General features: G+C 40.4%; 2 protein-coding genes across 3 annotated transcripts; one reads left to right on the top strand and one right to left on the bottom strand.

The window, feature by feature from the left end:
- The first annotated feature begins 788 nt into the window (after positions 1 to 788).
- LOC146523546 (protein C-ets-2-like) lies at positions 789 to 5542 on the top strand. The gene is made up of 6 exons (XM_085154204.1): positions 789 to 807; positions 2422 to 2963; positions 3337 to 3478; positions 4395 to 4585; positions 4672 to 4821; positions 5101 to 5542. Exons 1-6 carry the CDS (start codon positions 789 to 791, stop codon positions 5311 to 5313), a joined length of 1257 nt encoding a protein of 418 aa, XP_085010330.1. The 3' UTR covers positions 5314 to 5542.
- A 7241-nt stretch (positions 5543 to 12783) lies between these two features.
- On the bottom strand, positions 12784 to 16421 carry LOC146523545 (bolA-like protein 2). 2 transcript variants are annotated; one of them, XM_085147576.1, is made up of 4 exons: positions 16348 to 16421; positions 16084 to 16148; positions 14014 to 14111; positions 12784 to 12993 (listed from the first exon to the last, which is right to left on the bottom strand). In XM_085147576.1, the coding sequence occupies exons 2-4, from the start codon at positions 16144 to 16146 to the stop codon at positions 12894 to 12896; spliced, it is 261 nt and encodes an 86-aa protein (XP_085003702.1). In that variant the 5' UTR covers positions 16147 to 16148; positions 16348 to 16421; the 3' UTR covers positions 12784 to 12893. The 2 variants fall into 2 exon arrangements, with proteins under 2 accessions (XP_085003702.1, XP_085003711.1); XM_085147585.1 differs by lacking the exon at positions 16348 to 16421 and having other exon boundaries at positions 16084 to 16341.
- Between the last annotated feature and the right edge of the window lie 134 nt (positions 16422 to 16555).

The raw sequence follows: 16555 nt of genomic DNA, 5'->3' as shown, positions 1-16555 counted from the left end.
ACGGATGATGATGCAATTCTACACGGCAATCATCGAGTCCATCCTCACCTCCTCCATCACCGTGTGATACGCTGGAGCCACTATCAGGGACAAACAGAGACTGCAGCGTGTTGTGCGCTCTGCTGAGAAGGTGATTGGCTGCAGACTCCCATCTCTGCAGGACCTGTACACCTCCAGGACACTGGGGCGTGCAGCTCGGATCTCAGCTGACCCTTCTCACCCTGGACTCAGTCTGTTTGACCTGCTCCCCTCAGGCAGGAGGCTCCAGTCCATTCGCACCAGAACCTCTCGCCATAAGAACAGTTTCTTCCCCTCTGCTGTTGGACTCATGAACAATAACCATATGACTGTTCCCACCACTAACACATGACCCTACGCTGTGTTCACTGCATCATTCCATGTTTGGCACTGATCACCACCTGCACTCATGTATATATCTATCTACTTAGCACTTTTAATTCTTATATTTATTTTTATGTCTATTTAAGCGTTATATGACACTGTTTGCACTAAGTACCGCAGCAATTTCCCAATGTTGTAAACCTGCTCAACATTTGGCAATAAAACCCTTTCTGATTCTGATTCTGATTCTTATACACGCTGATTTATTATGTGGAGGGCTTACACTGGACCTTAAATCTCTTCCTGCTGACCCTCCCACATCTCCATGGCTGACAGTTGTCAATCACGGCCTGCCTCCTCCTTCCCTCACAGCTATTATATTAAAGGCTCATTCCCCGTGTGATCCCTATTTACTCCACCTGATCCTCAGTCTCACACACACTGAGATGGATGGCAACACTTACGGTAAGACACCAACATCTCTCTGTTCTGTGTTTTATCAGAATGAATGATTTTTACTTTGAATCTTTTTATTGTCTGTCAATATGTCTAATACATTATGTTAGACATGGCTGATATTATAACACAAAACTTTATTCGCCTTTGCATTTATAAACAGCATAGAACCAATAACATATTAGAAAAAAGTGTATTTGTTCATAGTTTGTTTACTCTCAAACTAATAAGATCATTCGGACTGACAGCAAAGTGGAACAGTCCCCCATCATACAAACACAAACCAGCGTCTCACTGTGCATCCTGTAGCTGACTCGCATCACTTTTGATTGACGATCTAATAATTTAGTTCATGCTGGTTAATGTGATGACAATGTCTGGGAGGTTTTAAACAGCTAATACAGTGCTGTGCAAAAGACTTGAGTCCCCCCTCTATGTGTTGCTAGAAAAATGGGGATATCGATGCAGTTATTTATTGAATAGTTCTCCAGAGCTCTTCTTTGGATGTTTCTGTTCTCTGTCAGGATGATCCCACACTGTTTTAATAGGAGTAATAATAATATTAGTAATAATATAATGTTGAGCTCTGGGGAGGCCGGTCCATGAACGATGGTGCTCCACCGTGTTCTCTCTCCAGCTCTGCTTTCACTGCACTGATGGTGTGTTTGACATTATTTTCATAATGATACTTTTCTTAATTCATCAATTCATCAATTTTGACAAAACCTCCAACACCACTGTCTGAAAACCAACAGCAAAACATGACAGAGCCTTGTTGCATTTTAAAGATGACTGCAGGCATACATACATATTGATGGTGATTTAAATCAATGTTCACAGTTGGCTTCATTCCCCCATCAAACCGGCTGCCACTGATTTTCAGTCCAATTTCTGTGAAATTAGGTGAACTTCATCAGCATGCGAGACAGCCGTCCTTCTGGCTCCAGAACAGCAGATGGGTCAGATGAAGGTCCTGGGTCAGGTCTTTTTCTTAAGGACACGAGTTTCAGACATTGTTCATTTGCTGTCTTTTCTTTTTAGGGCACCTACTTCTTCTTTGGGACTCTACTTTAATTTGTCTGACATGCTGCACACCATGCTGAGATAAACCAAGTTACCAAGAAAAGAAAGAAAATTATGTTTTTATTGGGTTGCTGGTAACAAAGTGCCTGAAAAGACTATTTAAAATTTCTTGTGGCGAACAAAAAAGTTCATCTGAAAATGGCGAGGTTCAGGTTTATTGTGTTTTGTGTCTTTTCCTTACAATTTAAAGTGGCTTAAGGTGACTGTTGTTTTGATCTGGTGCCATATAAATCAAATCAAATTTAATTAAATAAAACAAGTAAAAAAAAAAAAAAAGAAAGAAAGAAAAAGAAAGGGCATCGCCTAAAAGAAAGTCTGGGTCCTTAGAAATAAAAAAGAGAGGGATGACTCAAGACTTTTGCACATAACTGTAACTTATATTCTAATTAACATACATAAACGTGTCATCATAATAAACTTAATCTCTGTAGATTAGCTTTATTACACCATGTATGAAATAACTGAATCAAAAGTTGTGAAATATTTAATGATAGGTCGTCTTTAATGTGTTGTAAACAGTAAACATAACTTTTGTTCCAGAGTTTGATGTCCTAGAGGTCCCCCCCCTCACCCCAACCAGTAAGGAGGTCTTCACTCAGGCTGTGAAAGCCAGCTTTGCAGGCTTCACTCAGGAGAGAGTCAGCTGTCACTTTCCACAGGGTACAGTGGGAGTGGGAGCTTTGATTAGTTGTCACGTGTTGCCGACTCTATTATTAATGCATGTGCATGTATATTTAGATCCTAGGTTGTGGTCGAAGTGGGAGGTGGACCACTGGCTGGACTGGTGCCAGGCTGAGTTTGGGCTCTGCTGCCTGGGCTCAGACCTCAGGGGTCTGGATGGCAGCGAGCTGTGTGGTCTTGACCAAGAGGCTTTCCTGGGCCTGCTGTCTGACTCCACTGCAGGAGAAATCCTGTGGGAGCACCTGGAGACCATGAGGAGAGGTGATAGCACTTTTATTGAAAAGCACAGAGTTAGCTTTCTAGCCACATTGTTTTCTATCATTGCACAAGAATGGCGAAGAATTCAAAACTCTGAAATTTTAAATGGTCAGTTCTCTTTGCACAGTCCTTTCTCTCATCAGGTCATTATATGGCATTTCAGACAGTGTTGAATAGATGTGCTGAGCCACATACTACCACCTGTATATGTTTGGACTATGAAAAAAAATAGAACTGCTTCAAACTTGATACTATTACTATCATCAGTGAAAGAAATTATATATTGATATATGGAACAGAGTGAACTGTATGCATAGTTCATTTACAGATGTGTTCATACTGATTGTGAATAAAGCCCATTGTCACTGAGAGAATGTGACTGCTCTTCTTCATTAGCCGTCTGCACGCACCACCCAACTGCAAGCTTGAGACTTTTGTTGTTTTGTTGTCGTGTTTCCTTCAGAAAATTACTCAGAGATTGAGGGATGCTCAGACAGAGATAATTACCACATTCAGTACCATCCCAGTGAGAGCTCAGACCTCCACGATCTGGAACCAATGAGTGTGCAGCATGGAGGCCACTATCCAGCCTATTCACAACGTGGCAGCAGCAACATTAGCTCTGCAGCCCCGCTGCAAGAAATACGAGGGAATGGAGGTGAGACAGATCACATGATAATGAGTCATCAGTTGAATAAAAAGCATTACAGTCAGAATTGCTCCACAAAGGGAAAAATACCCAATATGGACAAAAGTAAGTGAGCCACATACAGTTTTAGAGCTGATGTTAATGCCAGAGGAGCTTACTGAGTGAGCAGAGCATTTATGTGGGCTGACAGGTGCGTGGCTCGTAAACACATCCACTTTGCAGTTAGAGGACTTACAGCTGACGTGGAATATAATAATCGTTTCATGGTCGATGGGTCTTGGAGCCAGGGTTGTGAGTTTTTGAGGATCACTTGTGTTTTTAGTATTGCTCTTTAGGAAAATGGTTGCTATTTCCCTTTATCCTTTCATTATCCTCCAGCAGTGTGTTTGGATCTTTAGTTATGTTCTTGTTGAGCCCACGTGTCTCTGTTATGTAATATTTCCCTTCTTGTGTGCCCAGTTGTGTGTGGACATCTCTGTGTCTTGCCTCCCTGGTTTTCTGGTTTCCCCATTACTTGTGTCGTGTTTGTATGTCTTTGTCCTGGACTCGGTGATTGTTACTTCCTGTCTTATTTTATTTGTTACTTATCTCCTGTGCACTGTCTTTAGTTTTGCTTCCTTTGCCTTGTTTCCCAGTGAGTTTCAGCTGTGTTCCTCGGTGTTTCCATCTCCCTGTGTACATATGGTCTGAGTCTCCCTCTGTTCTTTGCCGTGTCCTCCCTGCAGCTGTGTATTCTGTGTTTCATCCTTGTGGGAGGAGGCTCTGGACTGTGCTCAGACTAACGCTCTCTTCTTCACTTAGTTAATTTTAGTTACTTTATTACATCAGCTCATTTTTGGAAGACTGTAGACTAATCTACAGTTTGATATGACCACTCAGTTGAGCTGGCAGACATCACTTGATTCTGTTTCCAATGTGTGTCCAGGGACAGGCTCAGAAGTGGAGAGTGTTCTCGGGGATGAGTCTGCCGCTGTGGGCACTCAATCATGGGCTGCTCCGCACCATGATGTCCAGCCAGTAATGGAAGAGAGCATGTCTGAAAATGCCTTCATGTTACCTCAGCAACAGAGGAACTTCAGGGAATGTGCAGGCAGCAAAACTGATCTGGAGTCAGCTGTAATACCAGTAGCAGTTCTTGCTGGCTACACTGGTGAGTAGAGTGGCTGAAGGAGGTAAACGATAAGGTGTAGCCATGAGGTAAGCATACTCATTTGTTCTGTCGTGTCTCAATAGGCAGTGGGCCCATTCAGCTCTGGCAGTTTCTGCTGGAGCTTCTGACAGACCGCAGCTGTCAGTCGTGTATAAGCTGGACAGGAAATGGCTGGGAGTTCAAACTGACGGATCCTGACGAGGTCATTAATGCTGAGTTCACAACATATCAGGATATATATCTGCATGAGTAGAGCATGAAGGGCCACATTTCAATTAGGGTATTTTTCACTTTGTAATGGCATATTTGTAACCTCCACATGTTCCACTCTGCAATAAAAGCACCAAAGAACCTTCTTCTATGAGCTGACATCGCTAACAGCTGCTTCACTATTTGTCATTTAGAAATCATCATGTTGCTGTTATAAAAAGGAAACACGAGGCTTATTCTGCTGGTGTTTACATGTGGATTATTTCTTCAGGTGGCACTGCTATGGGGTCGCAGGAAGAACAAACCTAAGATGAATTATGAGAAGCTGAGCCGTGGTTTGCGCTACTACTATGACAAGAACATTATTCGCAAAACCGCTGGCAAGCGCTACGTCTATCGCTTCGTATGCAACCTGCAAGGTCTTCTTGGATATGAGCCTGGAGAGCAGCATGCCACACTGAATATCAGCAGTAAGAGTCTATAGTGAGGCAAGAAAAAGGAACAGTACTTGTTAAGCGTCTTATAGTTTTCACTTTACATGACACAGCTCAGCGCATATGCTTGTTTGACGACATGGAAGTGGTGTACCACTTTATCTCTGTCACTGTCAAATAATAGAAATCAATTCATGTCAGTTCATTTTAAAAGTTATTTATTCCTCTGTAAATAGTTAAGGCACATGGACTCGTTTAGCAATCCTTTGTATATTTAACTTATACTATATACATCAATTAAAAGAAATAAAATCAATGAAACTGTAAATGAATTACAGCTGATTTCTATTTGCTTCATCTCAGAGAAACATTCTCATTCATTCCTCTTCTTTTGCTTATCCAGTTCAGGGTCAGCAACGGGCGGCAGTCAATTCCAGCTGCCATAGGTTGAGAGGAAGGACAGAGCCAGGACAGGTCATCAGGCAGGGCTAACACAGAGTGCCATATTGCAACAACAGTTGTCTCAAGGTGCTTTATATTGGTAAATGGATGGGTTCTTATATGACATCTTTCTGTCATACTCCATACAACAAACCTTAACCATTCAGACAAGCACGTTTCTCGACACCTAAGTGCTTTCTAGCTAACATTCAAATCTAGTGGACGCCTCGGAAAGCAACTTGGGGTTAGTGTACTGCCCAAAGATACTTTGTTATGCAGACTGGAGCAGAGATCAAACCACCAACCTTCTAATTAGTAGGCAACCTGCTCTAATGCCTGAGCTACAGGCACACAATTATGAGGTAAAGACCCTGCAAAAAACAAAAAACCCTAACAATCACATGACCTCCTGTGTCAGGGGCCACTTGCAATCCATACACTTTGCTATGAAGAAATCTAATGCAATTTGACCCTCGAAGTGACTTTTTTGTTAGGGAAGATTTATTTGTTGTTGAGTTCAGTGTTAAAATAAGTTCTTTAAAAAGCCAAAATATGCCAGATTGAATATGAAGGCGACATGAGCAGAGAGCACAAACATGCTGAGGGATCGGCTCTGTTAGTTCAGTGAGAGAGTCACAAACTCATGTGTAACCTTATGTCTGCATTTTTAATTTGTTAAATATGAACACAATGCTAGCAGAAGTGCTGCCACATGTCTAACCAGAAAGCGAGGACCAACGTGTTTATTTGGTAGTTCAACGAAAGGCTTCAGTTAAGAGGGAGGAAAAACATTTGCGTTCACGTTTGCAGTTTTCTCTTGTTACACAATATTTTACATTTTAAAAAACAAACAACCCTCACATGAGATGACAGTGCTAGCAGTGGCCCACAGCTCATTTAAGTTTGAGACGCCTTCCCTCTTGGTGACAGTGGGAGGGAAAAACTCCCTTTTAACAGGAAGAAACCTCCAGCAGAGTCAGGCTCAGGGAGGGGTGACCATCTCCCACGATCAGTTGGGGGTGAGGTGAGGAAGACAGAACAAAGACACACTGTGGAAGAGAGCCGGAAGTGAATAATAACTGTCGAGAACACAGGGACAACCCACACAGAGAGACTGTGATTGGTTGTGAGTGGACAGTGCTCCCTAATGTGCAGCCCGGAGGAGCCGGTCTCTGCCTACCACCCACTTTTATTCTGTCACAATGAAATGAGTATCCTTTTAATCCCGTTAAAAGGAGAAATAAATAAGAAGATGGCATTAAAACAAGGAGAGAGAAACAGTTATGTAAGAAAAAGAAATGAATCTAGTGAATTTAAAAAGAAAGAAAAGCTGATTCTCAGTATGAGATGGACACAAAGCTTTAAATGACTGAAAACACATTTCAGCCGACTGAAACTTAAGAAAAAGGAAAAATCAGACTTTAAAATACTCACTGAAAGGCACCATATCAATGAATTTCCTTCTCAGGAAATATTTTTAGACTGACTGTGAGTCAGTGACCTTACATGTATTTTCATTTTCCTGAATATATTATGACTTATCTGCCACCCCAGAAGCTAGACTAAAATGCAAACAAGTGGAACATAGTAAGTATAATGCCTCTGAATGTAGCAGATCATCCACCACACACCCCTGACAGCATCAAGCATCAGGTTTAGATCAGAAATGGCTGAATGCTGATTTAATTTCATCCCTCAGAGAACAGGAAACAGAAACAGAGCGAGAGTGTCAAGTGTGTGAGGATTAATTCCACCACTTACCCTCCTGAGGTGTGCTAATGGAAGAGGCATCAAGGGGAAAAGTGTGTGTCTTTGTCTGAGCCTGAGTGTATGAGGATGGATATTTATTCAGGACAGAGCAAGTGTATGTTCATGTGACATAAAACCTGGTGTTTTCTACCAGATACATTTCTCTTTAAGAGCTAATTATGACTTTATGCTTTCCTTTCAACCCTGAGAGTTTCTGGATATGTTCGCCCTGGAAGGAGTGTTTGAATAGAGTTTGGTTACATAAAGCTGCTTGGCCAAAAGGTTATTACAAATTAAGTCAATAAATATGCAAAGGCAAAAACAGGTTGGCCAAGTTGGTCCTGCTCAGCAGAAAGACCAAAGGAATACACCACCTGAAATTAACACTAAGTAGAAATCTTTGAGCTGAAGATGAAAAGCTTTTTATGTTAACACACGTTACAAACTGGCCTTGCAAACAAAGCTCCTCACAATGACTCAAATCACTCTGAAATAAATCTGCTCAAGTGGGAGTGAAAAGGCAAGAAATCAATAACCTAGCCCTGAAATGTATAACAGAGGTTAAATTAGAAGGCCTGATTTCTCTGCAGGAGCTGACGAGTCTAGCTAACCACACACAAATGCACTGCACTTCACCTGTGCACTGACGTGAAAAGCAAAGAGAGTTGGCTGAGCAAGAGTGAATACATCAATTAGGCTCCATCCATTTAGTCCACCCACCACCAGCTGATCCTTGGTAAAAACAAACAAAAACACCTCCTGACAGCGATTCTGAGATCCCGCTGTACCCGAGTCCATGAGAGGAATCATGTGGTGAGCTGCTGGAACCATTATGGAGCTTGTGCAGCTTGCACATATTCACAGTGAGAACTTCACATCACTGGGAATTTGGACTACAAGATGCCCTTTTATTATTTAGGGAGGGTTCAGATTGACTCTCTACCAATATTATGTATTGTAGTTTGTAATACCACCAACTGCTGGTCCGATCTCAAAGTAGCTTGGCTGCTATGCTTGGTTTTAGTTACTGGATTGTATGTACGGAGGCTGCATGTTGGCCCTAACCTTTGATGCAACACATGTTGGGTACCAGCATACCTACTGTATGCCTCATACTATATAAAGACTTCAAAGCTGTGGATAAAAAATATTAAACCTCTGAAATATGTCGGCATCTGTCTGTTTTTGTATTTTGTCCTTTGTGTCTCCCCAGTCTGTCATGTCTCTCCGTATCCCTGATCCCAGTGTCACGCTCTTGTTTCTTAGTCTGAGTCTCACTGTGTGTGTTACTTCCTGTTTTATTCTGTCCTTTGTGTGTGATGTTCAGCTTTGCTCCGCCTGTCTCATTAGCTGTGATTCAGTTCAGCTGTGTTCCCATGTGTGTATATATTGTCTGCATCTCCCTCTGTTCCTCATTGTGTTCTCCCTCATGATGGGTATCACCTCTGCTTGAGTGTAGCTTTGTATTTCTCATTGATTACTGTACTGTTGATTCTGACTGACCACTGTAACTCTCTCTATTTAGGCATGTGTCACTCAAGCCTGTCCCGCCCGCAACCAGAAAGAGAGAGTATTACTCCGATACTCGCATCTCTACATTGGCTGCCAGTTAAATATAGAATTGATTTTAAGGTTTTCTTATTTGTTTTTAAACCTCTCCATGGTTTGGCTCCAGGTTACATTTCAGATCTCCTTAGCCTACACCTACCCACTCGAACTCTGTGCTCCTCCAGTCAGACGCTTTTATTATTTCCATACTCCCAGTTCAAATCTAGAGGTGACAGGCTTTCTCCATTGCCGCCTCGAGACTCTGGAACAGTCTTCCCTCTTCCTCCTTCTTCAAATCAAATCTGAAGACCTACCTATTTTCCAAGGCTTTCGGATCTCTCTGACACCTATTTTATTCTGTTTTATTATTCTGGTCTTTTATCTCATTGGATGATGTTTGCATGTGTATACTTATACATGTATTTTATGTTCATGTATGTGTGCTTGTGTGTGAATGTCTACACTTTTGTATATGTATGTGCATATTTGCATGTACACATATATTTTTTACAAACATATATGGATGTCTCACAATCTTTTCTATAATGTTTTGATCTTATCTATTTTAATTATTTTTATTTGATTATATTATACCTCTTTGGCCGACACTTGATGTCCTTTAAATGTGCTATATAAATAAAGATCACTTGACTTGACTTGATTTTCACTGCTTTTTGATAGCAATAAAGTTGTGATTTTGACTGTTTGCAGAGTCCTGCATTCTGCCTGCCACATGACATGCTTGTGTCATGACAGTATCATTAGCTAAAAAATGGAGAGAGGTGGAGGAACCTTTTCAGAACTGTTCCTTTAATGCAATGGCACACTATAAAAACACCTCTACACATACAAAAATATACTAGCAAATTTAAAATGTCATAAGTCTAAAAAGTCTTCATCTAAGACCCTTTTTACCTTTAAGAAGCTGTTTTATACAGCATCACTCGTTTAAAAAAATGCTCAATATCGTATGCTAACTTTACCCACTGACTTCACCAAGTACTTTATACTTAAACACCAAAAAATGTATAAAACAAACAGAAACAGAAAAATTCAGATGCAAAGGTTTTATTATTTCTTTGAATCTATTTTTATTTGGGAGCACATGATCATTAATAGCTTAGTCACAAGTTCAGGTCAAAAGCATATCAGCCAGTAAATATGCTCAAAACACAACAAATAGTGTCATGCTCAGGTGAGCACCTAATGCTGTGTGAAAAGTGCGTGAAACCATGAAAATATGATAAAATATTGACTTATTGTTTCTCGCTCACAGTCTTTAAGGCAGATTTGAGACCTATGTACAAGTTTCAACAATACTCCACTTAAACCACACATACTCCAAGTGATTTTAATCATTTATAACCTATTGTTAGAAAAAGTCTCTTATGAAGTAAGACACAGTGAGACACACAGTAGCGAGCTCCAACGCATTTATTTACTTGAAAGGAAGGAAAAGCATACACAGTGAACGTCTCTGCAAGTTCCATTTATACACTCCTTCCAACGTTATCTTGGGAACATACGTGTGTGACGCTCTTACAGGGTTTAGAGTGCATCATTTTGTGATAGCTGTTGATGCACTTTTCACAAAAAAAGCTTGATATAGACATAACAATTTATAATGAATCATAATAAAATACTTTATTAACTTAAAGAAATTATGTGGTTACAGATTCTCTAACTGTATAATCTTGTTATTTTCTTTCTTTTTTTTTTTTGACACTGTAATTTTTATTGATAGTTTTGTCACAGTTTAAACACAGACATGTATTGCATTACAGGAGAAATAACCATGCAAGCACACAGTCAAAACAAACAGAACTAAAGTGAACAAAAGGTGTGGGTGCCAATTCTAATCAACTATCGTATGCATACCTGCCTTTACTCCGCAGCATACATACTCCAGCTTATATACCTACTTTTATACGGGCAAGTATCAATAGATATACAGAGTTATAGACCTTAAATGTTTTGTTCGTTCATTAATTTTCCTTGGTACCATATAATGTCCACTTCTCCCACTTAGCAACGAAAATATCTTCCTTTAATCTGAGAATGTAAGTATGTTTCCATTGCATAGATTTCTCCAACAATATTTAACCAGTCTTTTGAAGAAGGCGGATCCAGTTTGCAACAGTTTTTTGTCATAGCTTTCTTTGCAGCTATCAACAGGATTTTTGTCAAATACAAGTCGTCGTACATAACATACTCTCTAATATTCCCAAGATATACAGTTTTAAAATTGTGTGGTAATTGATAGCCCAAGATATTGCCTATTACAAGAGTCACGTTCTTCCAAAAATTATGCAGTTTCAGGCACTCCCAAAACACGTGCGTATGGTGTGCTTCCATGTTACCACATCTTCTCCAGCATGGCAAACTGTCTTGAGTCTGTTTACTTTTGATTTTTGGTGTAATAAAGAATCGAGTAAGATGTTTCCATCCAAATTCTCTCCAGCATCTTGAGTTAGTCGTTGAATCTTGTTATTTTCACTGTGGAGGATGTGCAAAAGGGTGTGACTACAGCACTGTGTACTGTGCATTACACTGAGGAGTCGTACAGACAGATATCCACAGGCAGGAATGATTTCCTGTCATCCAGTGGTGCATTTGTGTAATCTCAGTCTCTCACTGAATGTGCTGGCATGTCACGGAGTGGGTGGAAGGTACTGTCCAACGTTGTCCTTATCTTGGACAACATCCACCTCTCCAACACCACCCCAGCTCCATCCCCCACAATATTACTGGCCTTGCAGAACCAGTTTCTTGATCCACACTTAATGTTGGCATTTATGGCCCCTTAACTTGCAACATCAGAGGATGGCACTGACCACAGCAGACTCATAGAAAATCATGAGCACTTTCCCACAGATGTTAAAAGACCTCAGCTGCTCTGACCCTTCATATGCCCTATGTGTACTCTAGGGTATTTACAGTCCTCCACAATGTCCAAGGGGAGAGGTCCCTTGTGGCGCCCCTGTGTTGCTGATCACCTTGTCAGACCTTGTGGTCTTCCTGTCAGGTAATCAACAATCCACAATTTTGTTGTATATGTACAGTCAAGGACGAGCCTTTCTAGGATCTTCATGACGTGCGAGGTCAGTGCCACTGGTCTGTAATCCTGGGGGTCACTGGGACATGCAGTGTGCCAGCAGCATCGCCATATGACATATAACAGCACTGCTCCTTAAAATACTTGAATCAATATAAGTTTAGGATTTAATCACATCCTTAAAATGACACGCTCACCATTACATAAATCACATTTACACCATAGTTGGAGTTGGGGAATGGCTGCAATCGCAGTATTGTGAGATGGTGAACGATGTACCTTTATGATCAATGATCTTCTTTAATAAACTGTTCACCATCACCTCACCTTATCTAATGATATGCACTGATAAGATAAACTACATACTGACTTGAGGTGAGGGTTTACTTGATTTTGTGCCATATAAATAAAATAAACAGAATAAATTATATATAAATTATGAGCTTCGCCTCTGTCAGTGCGCCCCAGGGTGGCTGTGGCTACATGTAGCTTGCCATCACCAGTGTGTGAATGGGTGGATGACTGAATGTGTAACGCGCTTTGGGGTCCTTAGGGACTAGAAAAGCGCTATACAAATACAGGCCATTTTTACCATTTACCATGTTCTGCAGTAGGCATTTGTAACTTCATTAAATGTATTTATCATGATTTATTAGCAATAAAAACATGATGTTGTGCTGTCAAAACAGCAGAGAGTCCAATAAAAATGATTGAACAGAGACAGGAGGAAGCATCAAAGAGTTTTATTGCCAGTCGATTAAAGAGAATTTAAGAAGTGTATCCGTTCTACATATCCAGTGAGTGTTTATGGCAACAACGTGATACAGTGTTTGTGTGTCATTGTGAATTCTGTTTCTTCCACTGTTCTGGTGTGAGGGTCTTCTGTTCAAAAGCATGGATCTCTTTCAGCTCCCCGGCTAGACAAGTATTCACCATCCTGCCAACACACAGTACACACAGCACAGTGACATGACAAGCTTTAAGGCTGCAGAAACGGCTAGAAAGGAGTTTCACTGAAACCCGCACAGACGTATAATCTGAGCAAAAGTCCTGCGTTACACTTCATTTCTTTATATTTTGCTAGGAAAATAGAAAATATTTGCTGTGGTTTATGGGAATCTGCAGACATATGTTGAAATACAGCATCTAAGGCAAAAACTCCATTTGCACAATTCTAACCAGCTTGAAAGGCAACGCTGAACACTCTGAGGCTGCTTCAGGTCATTTTCAGAAATAGTTGTCCTTCATGAAGGAAATTCAAAGCTCTTCTTTGGATGTTTCTGCCTTTGTTCTGTTCTGTGTCAGGATAATCCCACACAGCTTAGATAATGTCGAGCTCTGGGGAGGCTATTCCATGACTGACAGTGCTCCACTGTGTGTTCTCCTATCCAGGTATAATTTAACTGCACTGGTGGGATCATTGCCATGATCACCACTGGCTGAAACCACGACCAGAGCCTCCACTGTGTTTTAACGATGACTCTACACACTCACAATGTTGAACCTCTCTCCCCACCTCCTCTGTACATACCGATGATGATTTGAAGCAAAAATATACAATTTTGTTTCTCTTTTTGTTTCATTTCCTGTTCAAATTGCTAATTTTTTAAAGGATTCAAGCCAAACAAAGTCTTGCACTAATAACCATTAAGGAATCACTTGGTATTTGCAAAAATACTTGTTTTTTTTATTGTTTACATTTTTCATATATTCAATTAAAGTAATTGGAACAAAATATGTGTTTTTGCAGTACGCTACTATTAAAGTGTCTAAAGACACAATATAAAATTCTTTGCCTAATTTTCTGTTACATGTAGCCATAACACAGGTTCATCCCTTGAGCCTTTTTTACTTCTTAACCCAAGAAGGTTAAGGTTACAGAGAAACAAATAAACCATCCACAGCTTTGTTTTGTCATCAGCACCTCATGCGTACACACTGGCACATGTGTTATTACCTGTGTCTCTGCAGCAGTGGTTTGTTCTCAAACTGGGGCGAAACCACCAGCACTTTGAAGCTGGCAGCACATCTGTTGGCTGATGTATCCTCCACCTCCTGGTTAAGCACAAGATCAAGTATGTGAGTACCTTTACTTAAGACAAATAATCTAAATACTTCTATAAAAATACATTTCAAGGTCATTATTACTCATCCTTTATTATAAAAAGGTAGATTTGCAGTAGTTGTGTGAAGTGAAACTATTGAGTATCAAGCTGAAACGAACATTTTCATAACCAAATAATGTGCTCATTATTTGCTGCATTAATCAATTCATTGTTTGCATTGTTTAAAAACAGTGAGCTAGCATCACCATTAGCCAGAAGCCAAACTAACACCTTACTGTACTTCTGTACTTTCTCTGAAATATACTGGTTTATGTGCCATTAGAAAAAGAACTCATGTAAAGTATGAAAAGTACACTGATGTAAGTGTACTTTCATTCTTTCATTCCAGCAATGCACATTATTACAACATAGTGTCAATAATTACAGCTCTGATTTTTTTATGGTAGTTTCACTTTAACAGAGGCAAAAATACAATACATAAAAGTTATAAATTGATTTGTGTGTCATGTGTAAAACATGAGTGAGTGGTGGTGAAACCCTTGTTGCCTAAAAAAAGCTTGTAGTTGGTCACCAGGCTTGCACACATCTCATGAGACACGGGTCACAGAAACTCTCAGCCCTTTAGGTTTGTTGGCTGCTGTTTCAGCTCCATCCACAGACTTTCTATTGGAGTCCTGGAGACTAGCTATGCCACTCTATGACCTTAATGTGCTTCTTATTTAGCCACTCCTTTGTTGCCTTGGCGGTATGGTTTGGGTTAGTGTTGTGCTGGAAGACCCATCTTCAATGTTTTATGATACATGGTCCTACCCAGAGGTGGAAAGTAATGAAGTACAAATGCATTGGTACTGTACTTAAATATACTTTTAACCTATCTGTACTTCAGTATTTATTTTTCTGACAACTGTACTTTTACTCCCTACATTTTTAAACAAATATCTGTACTTTCTGTACACATTTTCAAAACAGACCAGTTATTTCAGGTTCGACAGGATCATCTCTTATACTCGGGATTTTAAGTGGGCTGGAAAGTGTGCAGGTGTTTGTATGTTGAAGCCTTAACACAAAACACCATCAAAGTATAGTGTTTCACCCTCCATGCTTGGTGTTCTTTGGGTCATACTGAGCATTTTTCAATGCCAAAAAGCTAAATTTTGGTTTCACCCTATTACTGCACTTTCTCTCAAGCCTTCTCTGAATTATTTAGATGTGTCCTTCCTTCTTCAACCCAGATTTCAGTCTGTTACAGCGTAGTGTCTTTTCCAAGTGGTGTTCCAGGTGGCCTTGGTCCTAACTACCCTTGAAATCATCAACTCCTTCTGTCTAGTTTTGGGCTGATTCAACCGTTATCATCCACACCCATCATCTTTCATGTTGGTAAGATCTTGCATATGGCATACAACCTGGGATAATAGGGGGTCGTTTAATATTTCTTCCATTTCTGAATTATAACAGTTGTCACCTTCTCACCAGCTTTCTTTCTTTTGGTCTTGTAGCCCATTTCAGTCTTGTGCAAGTCTACAATCTTGTCCCTGATGTGCTTTGACAGCTCTTTTGTCTTGTACGTGATGGTGGAGAGGTTGGATTTGAAGAAACTGATTATGTAGATAGGTGTGCTTCTACCTCACATCCATGTCCAACTTTGAATTACAAATTAGACTAACAGGCATGTCTTTGAAATGCGGAAGGAATCACACAGAGACATGGGCATTATGCAAATAGCACACATAAAGGACCCAGCTGGGGTTCAAACCTTTTTTCTGTGAGGCAACAGACCTAACCCACTGTGCTACAAATGGGCCCTTGTAGCTGTAAAATGTTACTTCAAAGTTAAGGTTTTGTTGTTAACGACTGAAAGCACTTTGAATGTGCATATTATACATACACACACACACACACACACACACACACACACACACACACACACACACTTACACACTTAGAAACAGCCTTGAACCTACCACGTGCACTGCCGCCAGCTCTTTGATAAGTCTGTCCCGGATGTGATCAGCTGTTACTGACATGTCTACATGATATAAAAACGGAAACAAACCGATTGTAGGGTTAGTGGTTAGCCGGACCGGCAGCTGCTTTGTCACACTGGATCTGATGACTGATGTAAACTGCCACTTAAAATAAGGGCGTTATATTCACTCGTGCATTCTCGGTATATTTAAAAGAAAAATACTCTTCGACTGTTAAATCGTTGAAGATGAGAGTATTACCAAAGGCTGTGATGCTGTCGCTCCTTAGTGACTCTGTGCGGACGTCCTACTGGCGTCAGTCTTCGGCGCTAAGATCACAACAGACCGAAAGAAACACCAATTGCATTGTGACAAATTACACAGTGCCCAATCATTTGAGAGCCGTACATACAGTAGGCGGGACCTATTATTTAAAATAGCAAATCATAACACTAGAGGTCTATGCAGA

The sequence above is a fragment of the Neolamprologus multifasciatus genome, chromosome 3 (genome assembly GCF_963576455.1).
Source record: "Neolamprologus multifasciatus chromosome 3, fNeoMul1.2, whole genome shotgun sequence".
NCBI lineage: Eukaryota > Metazoa > Chordata > Actinopteri > Cichliformes > Cichlidae > Neolamprologus > Neolamprologus multifasciatus.
This window is presented reverse-complemented; position numbering and strand designations above follow the sequence as displayed.